Source organism: Chiloscyllium plagiosum, chromosome 23, assembly GCF_004010195.1.
Source record: "Chiloscyllium plagiosum isolate BGI_BamShark_2017 chromosome 23, ASM401019v2, whole genome shotgun sequence".
Taxonomy (NCBI): domain Eukaryota; kingdom Metazoa; phylum Chordata; class Chondrichthyes; order Orectolobiformes; family Hemiscylliidae; genus Chiloscyllium; species Chiloscyllium plagiosum.
Genome location: NC_057732.1, coordinates 38,760,494 through 38,777,165, shown reverse-complemented (window position 1 = coordinate 38,777,165; position 16,672 = coordinate 38,760,494). Strand labels below are relative to the sequence as shown.

Below are 16,672 nucleotides of genomic sequence, written 5' to 3'. Positions count from 1 at the left end.
GGCTCCAGCACCAGCTGTTCTAAGAATCCATCTTGGAGGCACTCCACAAAGTCTCTTTCTTGAGGTCCAATACCATCCTGATTCTCCCAGCTACCTGCATGTTGAAATCCCCCAGAACACCTGTAACAACATCTTTGCGACAGGCCAATTTCAGCTCCTGATTCAACTTACTTCCGACATCCAGACTACTGTTTGGGGACCTGTAGATAACTCCCAAGAGGGTGTTTTTACCCTTAGAATTTCTCAGCTCTATCCACACTGACTCTACATCCCCTGATTCTAGGTCCCCCCAAGCAAGGGATTGAATATCATCCCTTACCAACAAGGCCACCCCACCCCCTCTGCCCGTCAGTCTGTCCTTACGACAGCACGTGTAGCCTTGAATATTCATTGCCCAGGCCCTGTCCACTCAAAGCCACGTCTCAGTTATCCCCACAATATCATATCTGCCAATTTCCAAAAGAGTCTCAAGCTCATCCATTTTATTTCTAATGCTTCGTGCATTCATGTATAGTATTTTTAATTTGTTACTGCCCTCACCCTTCCCATCAACTCCTATTTCACTCAACCTTACAGCATGATCCCTTTCTGAGTTTTATGCCTCATTGATACAGTTGTCTTTCTTGACTTCCCTTGTTCTAAAAAGGGGGGCAATTTGAAGATAGTGATCATATGCAGTTAGATTTAGGGGAGCTATAGGAAAGAATATGCTGGACCATGAATAAAACTTCATTGGGAAAGAATTCTACATGTCAGAATACAGATTAATCGGGGAGAGTCAGCATGGATTTGTTTGGGGAAGATCAAATGCAAATTCTTTTGTTAATAGATTTTGAAGGTAATGCATTTTGATGTGATCTACAAAAGGCTTTTGATAAGCAAACTGCTTATGGCAAACTGGTCAAGTAAGAGCCCATGGGATTCAAGGCAAAGTAGTACATTGGATCGAAGATTGGCTGAGAGGCAGGAAGCAGAAGGCAATAGTAGTGGGAAGTCTCTGTGACTGAAAGTTTGTTTCATGTGAGGTTATGCAAATTTTGGTGCTGAGGCCCTTGCTGTTTTCAATGAATTAGAATTACAATTACAATTAGTTTTATTGTCACATGTACTCTCATGAGTACAGTGAAAAGTTACCAGTCGCCACTTACGGACCCATCTTAGGTACCAAGGTAGCCAGGGAAAGAATGAGAAAAATAAAAATATAACAAATCTAGCAATATATTAGAAAACTAGAGAAATAAGTGTTCAGAATAATCATTATATTAATGTGCACGTTAATGATGGGGACTTAAATGATCAAGGAGTTTGTCAATGGCGTGAAAATTGATCAGGTGATAAGTATTGAGGAGGATAGCTGCAGAAATATAGGGTTGGACTTCTCAGCTAGGCAGAGCAGTGGAAAACATAATTCAACCTGGAAAAGTGTGAGGTAATGCACTTGGGGAGAGCAAACAAGGCAAGAGATTACGTTATGAATGCTAGGATGCTGGAAAGTACTGAAGATCTGAGGCACCTCAATGTGCATATCCACAGATACCTAAAGGCAGCAGAACAGGTAGAAAGCACACAAGTACTTGTCTTTATTAGCAGAAGCACAGAATACAGCAACAAGGAGCAGTTCAATGTTATGTTGGAACTGTATACAATGTTGGTTTGGCCAAAACTGGGGTAATATATGCAATTCTGGTCACCATATTTGAGGAAGTATATGATTGCACAAGAAAGGATGCAGGTAAGATCTACCAACATGCTGTCTGAGCTGGGGCTAGAAGGAAAGGTTTCCATTGGAGCAGTGAAGACTGAGAGTGGACCTGATAGGAGTGTATAACATTATAAGGGGCATAGATAGGGTGTATTGGTCTATACAATTTTCATTATTTGACGGTCAATAACTATAGATGTAAAGTATGGAGTTTAATTCAGATAAATGCGAGGTCATGCATTTTGGGAAAGCAAATCTTAGCAGGACTTATACACTTAATGGTAAGGTCCTAGGGAGTGTTGCTGAACAAAGAGACCTTGGAGTGCAGGTTCATAGCTCCTTGAAAGTGGAATCGCAGGTAGATAGGATAGTGAAGAAGGTGTTTGGTATGCTTTCCTTTATTGGTCAGAATATTGAGTACAGGAGTTGGGAGGTCATGTTGTGGCTGTACAGGACATTGGTCAGGCCACTNNNNTCTTTTCCCTGGGGTCGGGGAGTCCAGAACTAGAGGGCATAGGTTTAGGGTAAGAGGGGAAAGATATAAAAGAGACCTAAGGGGAAACTTTTACACGCAGAGGGTGGTACGTGTATGGAATGAGCTGTCAGAGGATGTGGTGGAGGCTGATACAATTGCAACATTTAAGAGGCATTTGGATGGGTATATGAATAGGAAGGGTTTGGAGGGATATGGGCCGGGTTCTAGCAGGTGATACTAGATTGGGTTAGGATATTTGGTCGGCATGGACGGGTTGGACCGAAGGGTCTGTTTCCATGCTGTACATCTCTATGACTCTATGACTCTAAGAGGAAAGTTGAGTAGAAATGTTTTCATGTTGAGGTTGGTGGGAGTCTGGCTGAAAGGATGGTTGAATTGGAAACTCTCATAACATTTAAGCTGTATTTCGATATTCACTTCTGTTGCCATGGCCTCCAAGGCTATGGGCCACAAACTGGAAAATGCGATGATTATAGTCAGAGTCTTGACCAGTATGCACACAATGGACTAAATGGCTTCCTTCTGTGCTGTTAATATCTGAGTCTATAAGCATTTTTGCACATAAAGTTAATGGAAAGCTAGAATTTACTCCCCCAAAAAGCTGTGGATACTTGGTGACAGTTGGGGCTTTCAAGGTTGAGAGATCCATACATTTTTGACCAGGTAAAGAATCTACAGCGAAGATAGAAAACTGAAGTTGTGCAATAAATCAACCATTTTCTAAAAGAGAGGGTTGAGAGGTTGAATGACTTTTTTCTGACCCTAATATCCACAAATATAACTGCATATAAAATTATAACTACAAATCAGCAATAATACTATATTTTCCAATGAAGTCCTGGAACCAATGTGTAAAGGACATTAACATTGGGAAATGGAAATGTTCTACTTTGAACATCAAAAGCTAGTTGTACTCAGCACTTCATGGCAAGGCACAACTGTTTTTCCTGATAATTGACAATGCTTACATGGTCATCATTAGACTCTTATTTCCAGACATTGAATTCAAATTCCATAATCTGCCACAGTGGGATTCAAACTGGAATTAATAGTCTCACAATAATACCAGTAGACCATTTCTTCCCTTGTACCTACCCTAACTGTTTGATTGGACAGTGTAGAGAAAGCCTTTCTCTGTATCTAATTTGGGTTGTGCCTTTGTATGGTCTGATCAAACAGTCAGGGTAGGTAAGAGGGAGGAAATGGCCTACTGGTATTACTTCTAGACTAGGAATCCCGGTTTGAATCCAATCGTGGCAGATTATGGAATTTTAATTCAATGTCTGGAAATAAGAGTCTAATGATGACCATGAAAGCATTGTCAATAGTCAGGAAAAACCCATCAGGTTCACCAATGTAGGGAAGGAAACCACCATCCTTACTCAGTCTGGCCTACAACTGACTTCAGACTCAAGAATCTGAAAAATAAAATTCTGACTTTTAATTGACATTGTTGAATAGATAAGACTTGTTTATGATACCACCACAAAAAAACAATCTACAGAAAGACTGTCTAGGCTTGAAATTTTTCAAGATTACAAAACGTAGTGAGTGTAATGAGGTTAAACAGGTGGAGCTTATAGAATATGAATTCCCTGATGGCATTGTTAATCTGGTCCAATCAGGGAGCCCTGGCTGACATTTTTAAAAATAAGTGTCAGAGGTTCTGTTCACTGTGAGAGTTGGCTCTGAGGAAGCTGGACCAATGTTAACAACTATACATGTGCAAATAAAGTGTAACTTGGTGAGAGGATAGCAACCTCTGTGGAGTTATCTCACAAGGGTTACATTGTTGCTGGAAATGTATCTCATTCTGGGAATGTATCTTAACTTCAGAAAGGAAAGATGAAAAAAATGGAAATAAAGTTGTAAGGTTACCTGCAGAGACAGACTGTCAATCATTGGTGATGGATGAAATGTTGAAAAACCATGAGGTGAAGCTTGTAGTTGGTTTAACATCAAACCACATGTGGTACCTAAGTTGGACATGAGAATATTCATTTAAATGTTGTTGCCTTTGAAAAATATACCTTTCCGTTTAACTGAAAAAAATTAAAAGCACAGCTAAACTCCATTGATTGATAGGCAATCTACTATGAAATAGAAATTAAAAACATCTGCAGATTTTTAAAAAGTAACTATCTGGTATTTCAGTTTCGATGGTTTCCATTCTGATTGACAGTTTTAAGAGATTATTAATTGGTTAACTGTTTTCAATGTCACAAGTAAATAAGTTTATTTTTACAACAGATTGACTATTTGAGAGGATTTAATTTTTTTTGAATGGGTTGTATGGATTTATCTTTGAATATGGCAGACCTATTAGATGATTAAAAGTTTTTTTCTAATGTGGACACTGACTGAATGGTTATGAAGGGTACGTGGACACCTGGGAGGAGGGATGAACTGAGAGGGCATGGGAAGTATGAAAGGTCTTGGATGTTTCGTGTGGGGCACACTTCCCTATTTTTGCTCTACATATGTCTTAAAGGCACTCACCAGGGATACATTTCCACATGGGAGCCCTGTACCACCCTATCTCATGACTATTTATTATATCTTAGCCTTGACAGTGGATGCCCGATGAATGTTCTCACAGTCATGGCTCAGTTTGCAGTACTCTTGAAATTCTACATGTGATGCTCATGTCCTGACATCCCCATATAGTAAAGAAACAGATGATCTCACCAATACTCCCCGCCGTGGCACAGTGTTTTGAGTCAAAATGTTATAGATACAACACCAAATCCTTAGACTTGAGCATATAACCCAGGTAATCATTCTCAACATTGAATGAAATCACTGCCAGAAGGAGTGTCTACAGGAGGGAAGATCGAGCAAGCACAGGAGTATTCAAAGGAGACTAGGGGAGGTTTTCCCCAGTGTCATGGACAATGTTTTTCCTCAATTAACATCACTATAAGGACTGTATCTTTCTATTTTTGTGTGTTTAAAAGCTGTTGACAGCAACAAGAAAGAATTAATTTATAAAATGCGGATTTACCAGGATGGCAGTATGTTTTCACGGCAAGAAATTTGATACCTATTGTCAACTCTGTTTTCGTACCTGCAAAGTGCAGATGATCAGGAGTCAATGTGTTGTTTACAAGTGAAGTTAATTGTTTCCCAGCTAAAACTTTGCAGTTTGGAACTGGAAACACAATTTATAGAGACACAGGCATAGACAAGAGAGAAAGACATTGAAGTGTGCAGTTGTTCTTCTCAGCAGTAGCTGCCTATTGACTACAGTTGAAAAAAAATTAATTTAAATGTGAAGCAAACCAGTAATTTTTCTTAAAGCAGTTCCAATGAGCAGTGATTTTTGAATTGATAAATCAGGGATTTGTACAGGGAACTATCTACTCTGTGCCTTTTACAAATCAGGGCAAAATTCCAGAGAAAGACAACTGAACACCAATGGTCTGGCCATCTGAAGAAGGATTACCTCAACATCAGCACTGGGAAGCAAAGACCACAGAACTGACTTTCCAGTTTTTCTACCTTGGTCATTGATCTTATTTACTTTTGTCTGTGTGTTTGGGGGGGGGGGGGTTATAAGTGATATAGTTTTACTTATAAAACTATAAAACTATGCCAATAGTTTATATTATTCACCTGTAATTATAGACTAACTACTTAGAGTCATAGAGATGTAAAGCACGGAAACAGACACTTCGGTCCAACTTGTCCATGCCGACCAGATATCCCAACCCAATCCAATCCCTCCTGCAGCACCTGGCCCATATCCCTCCAAACCCTTCCTATTCATATACCCATCCAGATGCCTTTTAAATGTTGCAATTGTACCAGCCTCCACCACTTCCTCTGGCAGCTCACATACATGCACCACCCTCTATGTGAAAAAGTTTCCCCTTAGGTCTCTTTTATATCTTTCCCCTCTCACCCTAAACCTATGCCCTCTAGTTCTGGAATCCCTTACCCCAGGGAAAAGACTTTATCCTATCCATACCCCTGATGATTTTGTAAACCTCTATAAGGTCACCCCTCAGCCTCTGTTGCACCAGGGAAAACACCCCTCTCCCTATAGCTCAAATCCTCCAACCCTGGCAACATCCTTGTAAATCTTTTCTGAACCCTTTCAAGTATCACAACATCCTTCCAATAGGAAGGAGATCAGAATCGCACACAATATTCCAACAGTGGCCTAACCAATGTCCTGTACAGCCGCAACATGACCTCCCAACTCCTGTACTTGTAATAATAAAAATCTTTGTTCATTCAGATGTCTTCAACCTTGTTCTGAAAGTCATGTAAATGGGATACTGTGTATACTTCTGAAAAAAAAACATTTGGAATGACTCCAGGAACAGTGAAACTCAATTTATGGCATGCTACCCAAGATAAATTATCTAGGCATTATTGTGAGAAAATACTGTCTGCTAATTGTTCATTACATGAAGATTAATTTTCAAAATGTTATTTTTTTTTTGCCTCTACAGGACTTTAGAACACTGTTACATTGTGCAAGGTATGATACAAATACATGGTCTCCTCCACATTGAGGACATGAAACACAGAGGGATGATTGCTTTGTAGAACATCTATGTTCTACCTGTAGAAATTATCCTGAGTTTACAATTGCCTGCCACTTCTAAACAGCAATGTGCTCCCATGCCAACATTTGTCTCTGGCTTGTTGCAGTGCTCTAGGAAGGCTTAGTACAAACTCAAAGAACAACATCTTATATTTTGCTTGGGGACCCTGCAGTCTCCAGGACTCAACATAAAGTTCAATAACTTTAGAGCCTGGTTACATCCTTCCATGCTTTTTGTCTTTCCCCACACACTGGTCCTGTCATGGTACATGTTACTTTTAACGCAGTTTACCCATTCTCTCCTACTTCTGGCCATCATTATCACTTACTAACTTCTCTTCTGTTGTGGTATACAGTCAAATTGTCTCAAATATGATTGGTATTGACATTTATATAGCACCAGGAATCTACTGGCTCTCAATAAAAGTGGATTTGATTGTGAAACTCCAGTGGAAACAATAGGGACCCTGAAGTATTGTTTCTCGCTGGAGTTTCACAATCAAGTCCACTTTTATTGAGAGCCTGTAGATTCTTGGTGGTATGTGAATGTCAGCATCAATCATATCTGAGACTATTTGACTGTACAAAAATAATTTCTGCAAAGTAAATATGAGTAAGTAAATGGTAAAGACAGAAATGGGTTTAATGTTAAGATGACCTTAAAGGGGACTGATTGCAGCAGGAAATGTGCACTTACCATTTAAAAGACCACCTCTGTTTTTCACCTTCTCTTCTCGTCTCCATTTGGCTCGTCGATTGGAAAACCAGACCTAAGTGAAGGTGAAGTGAGTGTAAATCAGAAAAAGAACAAATTCAGTTTCACTTCACACACCTGGAGTTATGTGCAGAAACATTTATATCATTGATAGCCATAGGTGAGGTGCCAGAAGACTGGATGTCAGCTAACATGATGCCACTATTTAAGAAAGGTGGGAAGAAAAAGCCAGGGAACTACAGACCAGTGAGCCTGAAATTGGTAGTGGGCAGGTTGTTGGAGGGAACCCTGAAGGACAGGATTTACATATATTGGGAAAGACAAGGACTGATTAGAAATAGTCAACACGACTTTGTGCATGGGAAATTGTGTCTCACCAACTTGACTGAGATTTTTGAGGAAGTAACGAAGATGACTGATTGATGAGAACAGTGGTGGACATAATCTATGTGGACTTCAGTAAGGTGTTTGATAAGATTCCTCGTGGTAGACAGATTAGCAAGGCTGGATTGCATGGAATACAGGGAGAACAAGTCATTTGGTACAGAACGTTTGAAGGTCGAAGACAGATGGTGGTGCTGGAGGGTTGCTTTTTAGACTGGAGGCCTGTGACCAATGGATTGGTGCCACAAGGATTGGTGTTGAGTCCACTACTTTTTGTTATTTATATATATCGTTTGGGTGTGAACATAGGTGGTATGGTTAGTAAGTTTGCAATGACACCAAAATTGGAGGTATAGTGGACAGCGAAGGAAGTTACCTCAGACTATAACAGGATCTTGATCAGATGAGCCAATGGGCCGAAGAGTGGCAGATGGAGATTAATTCAGATAAAAGAGAGAAGCTGCATTTTGGAAAAGCAAATCAGGGCAGGACTTATACACTCGATGGTGAGGTCCTGGGGAGTGTTGCTGAACAAAGAAACCTTGGAGTGCAAGTTCATAGCTCCTTGAAAGTGGAGTTGCAGATAGATAGGATAGTTAAGAAAGCATTTGATCTGCTTTCCTTTGTTGGTCAGTGCATTGGATAAAGGAATTGGGAGGTCATGTTGAGCTGTGCAAGACATTGGTTAGGCCACTTTTGGAATATTGCGTACAATTGTGGTCTCCCTGCTATAGGGAGGATTTTCTGAAACTTGAAATGGTTCAGAAAAGATTTACAAGGATGTTGCCAGAATTGGAGAGTTTGAGCTATAGGAAGAGGCTGAATCGGCTGGGGCTATTTTTACTGAAGCATCTAAGGGTAAGGGATGATTTATAAAATCATGAGGGGCATGGATCGGGTGAATAGACATGGTCTTTTCCTCAGGGTGGCGGAGTCAAAACTAGAGGGCATAGGTTTAGGGTAAGAGGGGAAAGATATAAAAGGGACCTAAGGGGCAACGTTTTCACACAGAGGGTGGTGGGTGTATGGAATGAGTTGCCAGAGGAGTCTGGTACAATTACATTTAAAAGGTACCTGGTTGAGTATATGAATATATTTGGGTTTAAAGGGATGTGGGCTAAATGCTGGTAAATAGGACTAGATTAATTTAAGATATCTCATCAGCATGGACAATTTGGACCTAAGTTTCTGTTTCTGTACTGTGTCATTATGTCTATCTAAATCGAAAAAATACTGTGGATGCTGGAGATCTGAAATAAAAATAAAGTGCTGGAGAAATTCAGCAGGTCTGCAGCATCTGCAAAGAGAGAAACAGGGTTAATGTTTTCAGTCCAAAGAACCTTCCTGTGGACACAGAAATTGAGTTAATATTTAGGGTCCAATGACTATTCAATGAGTTTCTCCATCACTTTCTGATTTCATTTTGGAGTTATTCACCTGTCATTTTGACTCTAGGAAATCACATGCAACAAACATATTGCCTCAGTTGTCACATTAGATCATTGAGCTCAATGGTAATGAAAATAAGTTGAATCATAATGAATATCTGATCCAATGTCATGCCCTCCAAAATAGAGACTCTAACCATCACTTGATATTCAATGGCATTATCATCATTGAGTACCTCATGAATACTGGGGGCAGGTTACCATTGACTAAAAACCTAATTGGCTACATAAATACAGTGACTGCAAGAGAACATCTTCTGACTTTTCAAACCTTGTCCAGCAGCTACAGGGCACTATCAGAAAATTTCTGGAAAAAGTGTCTATTTGTCAATGTAGTTCCAAAATTCAAGAAGCTCTATTGTTTCCTGGAAAAGTAATCTGCTTGGTCGGCACCCTGTCCACCAACTTAAACATTCACTCCCAGTACCAATACAGAACAGTAGCAGCAGAGTGTATTATCTACAAGATGTAGTAGTTAATGAAAATTTCTTAGGCAGTTGCTTCTACAACCCTGAATCTTCTACCACCTAGAAGGATAATGGCAGCAGATTCATGAGAACATCTGCAAGTTGCTCTCCGAGCCATACATCATCCTGATTTGGAACTAAATAATTGTTCCTTCACTATCACTGGATCAATGTCCTGGAACTGCCTTCCAAAATAGCACTATAGATGTACTGACACCAAATGGGCCATAGTAGTTCAAGAAAGTAGCTCACCACCAGCTACTGAAGCACATTTATGGATGAGAAATAAATGCTGGCCTTGCCAGTGACACCCACATCCAATGGAAGAGCATTATAAACTCTGCTGTCAAAAAATATTATTATTTCAACTTCCAGCGCACACCTGCATGGGATTATATATTTTTAATTATGTACTGAAGGAGCCACAAGCTACACTTTGCAGGCAAATAAATTGTCAGTAAATACTGATCTTGTTCTAGTATTCAAAAAAGGATTAAGATTAAGTATAGGTACTGCAGAGTGGAAGGGTATGAGGTTTGAGTTAGGGTAAATCTAATTTGAGTTCAGCGTGTTGTGCACTGATTATGCATTTAGAAATGGAAGTAAAACAGGGCCAATTGTTTCTTTGTCAGTCCAACATTATTATGGATTAGTAATAGCTTACAATATTGTCTCTTCACCTCTGACCAAACTGCTAAGGATTCAGGAGAACAATTTTCATCTTAGCACAAGGATTTTTAGTTTGCAAAGTCTCCAAGATATAAGATTCATAGGGAAGCTTTCAAGGTGTCAAAAATGGAAGGAGGTTTAGGCCATTAGAATTAGAAAGAATTCATACATATGTCTCAGCAGTCTCAGAAAGAAAACTGGAAATAGTTAAAATGTTGTTAAAATCATTAAAATGTTGAGATAGCAGTGATATTTATGTGAGATTGATTTTCTGTAAAGGAAGCTGCTGGGAAACAGTTTGAAACTTTGCTTTGTTGTTTATATTCAGATCTTTATATCCTGTTAAATACAACTCTTCTGTTTTATTTTCTTTTTTGTAATACATTTTTGTGGATTTCTTACAGAACATTTGTAGCCTCATGTGAATATATTTCAGTGATTAGCCACCACCGTAACCAATAGCAAACATTTAATTTATGATTACTTTATCAGCTGGGATCACAACAAGAGTGATGTAAAAGTGATTGGTTTTGGTAGGAAGAATGAGAGGGAATAGAAACAAAAGATGCAATTTTTTTTACAAATTTAAACCTTCTCCAGAGTTTTCCAACATTATAAATCTTCAGCCAATTTGATTCATTTAATTTGATAACAAGAAAAGGCTGAAGACTTTGAATGTTGCAAATGCTCCTGGGCCTGGCATCATTCTAGCAATAGTACCAAAGACTCTAACTCCAGAACTTTCCTCCTACCCTGGCCAAGCTATTCCAATATAGCTATAATGCTGACAGCAACCCAAAATATGGATAATTGTCCAGGTGTGTCCTATACACAATAAAGGACAAATGTAACCCAGTCAATTACTGAGCCATTAATATACCCTCAACCATCAGTAAAGTGATATAAGGAAGTACCAACTTAGCAATAACCTGTTCACCAGGGCCACTCAGCTCCTAATCTCATTACAGTCTTGGTTCAAACATGGACTAAAGATCTGAACTGCAAAGGTGAGGTAAAAATGAATGCTCTTTACATCAAAAACACATTTGACTGAGTTTCAAGGAGACCTTGCAAAACTGAAATCAGTTGGGATCAGGTGACACTCTTTGCTGGCTAGAGTAATATCTAGTACAAGGGAAGATGGTTGTGGTTATTGGAGGACAGTTATTTCAGCTTCAGGGCATCTCTGCAGGGTTTCTTCAGAGTAGTATCCCATCCCAAGCATCTTCAGAAGTGGGGATGTTCAATGATGATTGCACAATGCACAGCACCATTTACTATTTTGTAGACACTGAAAGTCCGTCTCTAAATGCAGCAAGATCTGGACAATATTTAAGCTTGGGTTGAAAAGTGGAAATGACTATCGCCAAGTAGAGATAATCTAACCATTTCCCATTGACATGTAATGGCTTTACCATTGCTCAATTGCCCACTATCAACATCCTGAATGTTACCATTGAAAAGAAACTGAATCAGTCTTGCCATATAAATACTGTGCCTACAAGGGTAAATCACAGACTAGGAGCAAATAACTCACCTCATAACTCTTAAAAGTCTGTCCATCATCTACAAGACAGAAATGTAACAGAATACTCCCCACTTGTTTGGGTGAATGCATCTCCAAAATGACTGAAGACATTTGAGGATAACGCCATCCAGGAAAAAGCAGCCTGCTTGATTGGAACCACATCTGCAAACCTCCACCTCCACATTCATAACAACAGTACTGTAAGCCATCTACAAGATGCACTGCAGAAATTCACCAAGACTCCTTAAACAGAATTTTCCAAACTCATGACCAATACCATCTAGAAAAATAAGGACAGCAAATATACGGGAACATCATTACCTGCAAGTTCACCAATCTGATTTGGAAATATATTGCTGTTCCTTCAGTGTCACTGGGTCAAAATCCTGGAATTCCCTCCCTAACAGCATTGTGGGTTTACCCACAGCAAATGGACTGCAGCAGTTCAAAAAGGCAGCTCATCACCACCTTCTCAAGAACAATTAGGGATGGGCAGTAAATGCTGGCCCAGCCAGCAAAGCCTAGGTCGCATGAATTAATTTTAAAAAGGAGATAAACTGAACAAAGTACATACATGTTAAAAATTGTCAATAATAATAATGGCATAGAGTGCAAAAGCAAGGAAGTTATGCTAAGCCTTTATAAAACATAGGTAACACCTCAGATGAAGTATCATAGCCAATTCTGGAAGCCACACATTCAGAAAAATGTTCATAAGGCCATAAGACATAGGAGCAGAAATTAGGCTATTCAGCCCATCAAGTCTGTTCCACCATTCAATCATGGCTCAATCCCATTCTTCTACTTCTTTCCCATAACCTTTGATCCCCTTGTCAATCAAAAACCTATCTCTGTCTTAAATATACTCAATGACCTGGCCTCCAAAGCCTTCTGTCAAGGTCCTAGAGGAGATATAAAGGAGATTTATTAGAAAAGTTAAATGAATGGAAATCTCAGTTTTGTGGAGAGAATAGAGAAACTGGAATTGTTCACCTTAGCACAAAAGGTTAAGGGGTGATTTGTTGTAGGAGTTTAAAACATTGAAGAATTTAGATACAGGAAATAAGGAGAAATTGTTTTCAATGGTACAACAGTTGGTTATTACAAGACTCAAGGTTATTCTGGAGAAAAAAACGTGATTTGAGGAAATAAATATAATGCAATTAAACAGTAATGACCTGCACTTCTTAAAAGGGTGGTGGAAGTAGATTCAGTAATAACTTTCAAAATGAATTTGGATTAATATTTTAGAATGTAAATGCAGGATAATGAGAAGAGATGGTGATTATATATAATTGAATAGCTCTTTCAAAGAATCTGGACAGAAATGATGGACCAAATGGTCTATTTCTGCACTATATCATTCAATGATTCTGTGATTTATTTCCTACAGCATCGATACATTTCATTCAGATTAGTCAATCCACTTCCGATTTTAGCCTCCATAGCTGCAAATAGTTCTAGTCATATCTACTGGCCTATTCCCTTACTCCTTTGATTACTTTTTCATCATTCCCAACCCTGGAAGTGAAACTGTAAATTCAAAACATTTGGGCAATGAAACCAACTTTGCTCACCATTTTAATTCCCTCACATTCAATTTTGAATCTGTGGTACTATAAAAGGTAAAGATTAACTATTGATGAAGACACAATCTCATATCGTATTCATCACCTTTCTATTCCAACCAAAATGCATATAAACTTTTATTGTCTGATTGGATGATTCCTGAATGTTAATCAAATAGCCTTTTGTTTTGCTTTTTCAATATTTTGTAACTAGGAAATGAAATTGTCCACAAAATTATTTTTAAAAAGTAGTATTAAATTTCCATATGATATCTCTCCTGTGATTTTTTTTCTTTACAGAATTGTTCTGCCACTTAAGTTTAAATTCCAGGAGTTCTAAATATTGGTAACTTGACTCAGAATGTGCATAATAGTGGCCAGAAAGATTCAAATGTGGTTAAATGTTTAAAACAATAACTTGTCCATATTTCTGCAGCAATGGGTAAGTTTCCAATCCATCTCATTAGATACACATCCAGACTCAGAATCAGCTCCATAATATTTATCAATAAGGGGTTGCTTTATGGTATCAAGGATCTTTCAGGTGAAGGTTTTATGGAGAAGAACATCCAGTTAATGTTCAGAAATTAGAAGGCAGCTCATTGGAAATAGAGATGCAATTCTTACCTGGATTCGAGCCTCTGGAAGAGATGTTTTTGAAGCTAAGTTTTCTCGTGCAAACACATCTGGATATTGTGTTCTTCTGAATTCTGAAACCACAACAGAAATATTACACAAAAGTATATTCTTACTGATCTTACGTTAAGAATGCAAGAAATAAGTGCAGGAGAAGTAAACCACATGGCTGCACAAGATTAGCTCATACACTGTTCAGTAAAATCATGGCCGTGCTTCAATCTCAAGTCCATCTAACACCCCATCCCATTGCTCATATTCCTCAATCCCGATCATCCAAAGACCATTGATCACAGTTTTGAAAATGCTGATGACTGAGCATCCACAGCTCTCTGAGATAGAGAATGCAAAGACTTGTAACCTTTGTGAGATTTTTCTCTTTTTCTCAGTCCAAAATTACCTTGATAATTCCAACACAACAAATCAAGGATTGATAGGACTTGGGCTCACTCCATTAATCTCAGCCTAACCTCAAAGAATTGCAACATTATCAACATGAAAACTGAAAATTGAGGAAGATGTTAACCATTTACTTCCTTCCTCCTCACCATCCAAGGCTCAAGACATACCTTCCAAGTGAAACAAAGGTTTACCCACATTTCACAGTCTAGCCTACTGTAAACACTCATAATGTGGTCTCTGCACTGAGGAGACAAAATACAGACTGGGCAATTGTTCTTCAGAATACCTATACTCTGTCTGCAAAAATGACCCTGAATTTCCTATTGCCGGCCACTTCAACACATCATAGTGTTCTCTGCCAACATCTCTGTCTCGGACTTGCTGTAGTGCTTCAGTGAAGCTCAATGCAAGCTGGAAGAACAGCACTTCAATGTCCACTTAGGGACCCTGCAGCCTTCAGGACTTAGGATCAAGTTCAATCATTTTAGTGCCTGAGAATCTTCTCCCATGTCCTTATTCCCAAACCCCACTTCCCAGGCCTAGTCATCACATGGGCTGCTACCACGACCATTCCATTGTCAGCTACTAATGGTTCCAATTAGCAAGTATTGATTCTCCCAGACTGCCGGTCATCTAACTGTTGTTCTCTGTCTCTCAGGGCTTCATCTCCAACTATCATTTATTCCTCCCCCTCCCCTACCCTATCCTCAGCATACCCTCTTTCTGCATTGTAGCGATTCTGTGATTCTATATACATCAACCTTTTTCGAGTTACAGTCAGTTCTGAAGAAGGGTTGTTGGACCTGAAATGATAACTCTGCTTTCTCTCTGCAGATGGTGACAGACCTGCTGAGTGTACCCAGCAGCTGCAGTTTTTGTTTTAGATTTTCAGCATCCACAGCTCTTTGTTTTATTCTAGTAGTATTTCAATATGTTTTTTGGGAACTTGCAGGAAACAATATGAGCACTTTTGTTATTTACTTTACAATCTATGAGATTTTGTTCAACAACGACTTTTGCCCAGTCCTAAATGCGAAAGGTCCATACCTTTCTCTAACTCTTCAGCCTGCCCTTGTGTGAAAACTGTTCGATTCCTTTGCTGACAGTTTGGCTGAACATCTTCAACAAAATCAGACGGCAAGATGTTAAAACTTCCATCTATTTCTTGTTCTCCAAGATCTGGAAGAAGAACTCAAAAAGAATAAGGGTCAGTGTTTAGAACACAACATTTTTTGCATCAACTATCAAGCAATCACAAAGGTAATAGAGCACAGGACCAATTCAGAATAAAGCTCAACAATATTCTCTGATTCCACTCTGAAAGCTACACCCAACTTGAAAACCATACATTTTCCCATTTCTCACACCAACCATCAGAGGTTTAAAGTTCTACCACAGGAATGTGAACACACAATCCAGCAGTATTGAAAGAGAGTTGCACACTCAAAAAGGGATCATGCTGTAAGGTTGAGTGAAATAGGAGTTGATGGGAAGGGTGAGGGCAGTAACAAATTAAAAATATTATACATGAATGCATGAAGCATTGGAAATAAGATGGATGAGCTTGAGGCTCTTTTGGAAAAAGGCAGATACGATATTGTGGGGATAACTGAGACGTGGCTTCAAGTGGATAGGGCCTGGGAAATGAATATTCAAGGCTACGTGTTGTCGTAAGGACAGACTAACGGGCAGAGGGGGTGGGTGGCCATGTTGGTAAGGGACGATATTCAGTCCCTTGCGCGGGGGAACGTAGAATCAGGAGATGTAGAGTCAGTATGGACAGAGCTGAGAGTTATCTACAGGCCCCCAAACAGTAATTTGGATGTCGGATGTAAGTTGAATCAGGAGCTGAAATTGGCCTGTCGCAAAGATGTTGTTACAGTTGTTATGGGGGATTTCAACATGCAGGTAGCTGGGAGAATCAGGATGGTATTGGACCTCAAGAAAGAGACTTTGTGGAGTGCCTCCAAGATGGATTCTTAGAACAGCTGGTGCTGGAGCCTACCAGGGAGAAGGCAATTCTGGATCTGGTATTGTGCAACGAACCAGAATTGATCAGGGACCTCGAAGTGAAGGAGCCATTAGGAGGTAGTGACCATAAT

At 39.3% G+C, this 16,672-nt stretch overlaps 1 protein-coding gene across 1 annotated transcript in view; it reads right to left on the bottom strand.

The window, feature by feature from the left end:
* The window catches only part of LOC122561469 (paired box protein Pax-6-like), a 29,655-nt gene that overhangs the window by 3,736 nt on the left and 9,247 nt on the right, over window positions 1-16,672 (bottom strand). The window contains exons 5-8 of the mRNA XM_043713212.1: window positions 15,618-15,749; window positions 14,160-14,242; window positions 7,451-7,523; window positions 4,077-4,174 (exon numbers count right to left, since the gene is read on the bottom strand). Coding sequence (XP_043569147.1) covers window positions 4,077-4,174; window positions 7,451-7,523; window positions 14,160-14,242; window positions 15,618-15,749 — 386 coding nt within the window. The remainder of the gene's footprint in view (window positions 1-4,076; window positions 4,175-7,450; window positions 7,524-14,159; window positions 14,243-15,617; window positions 15,750-16,672) is intronic.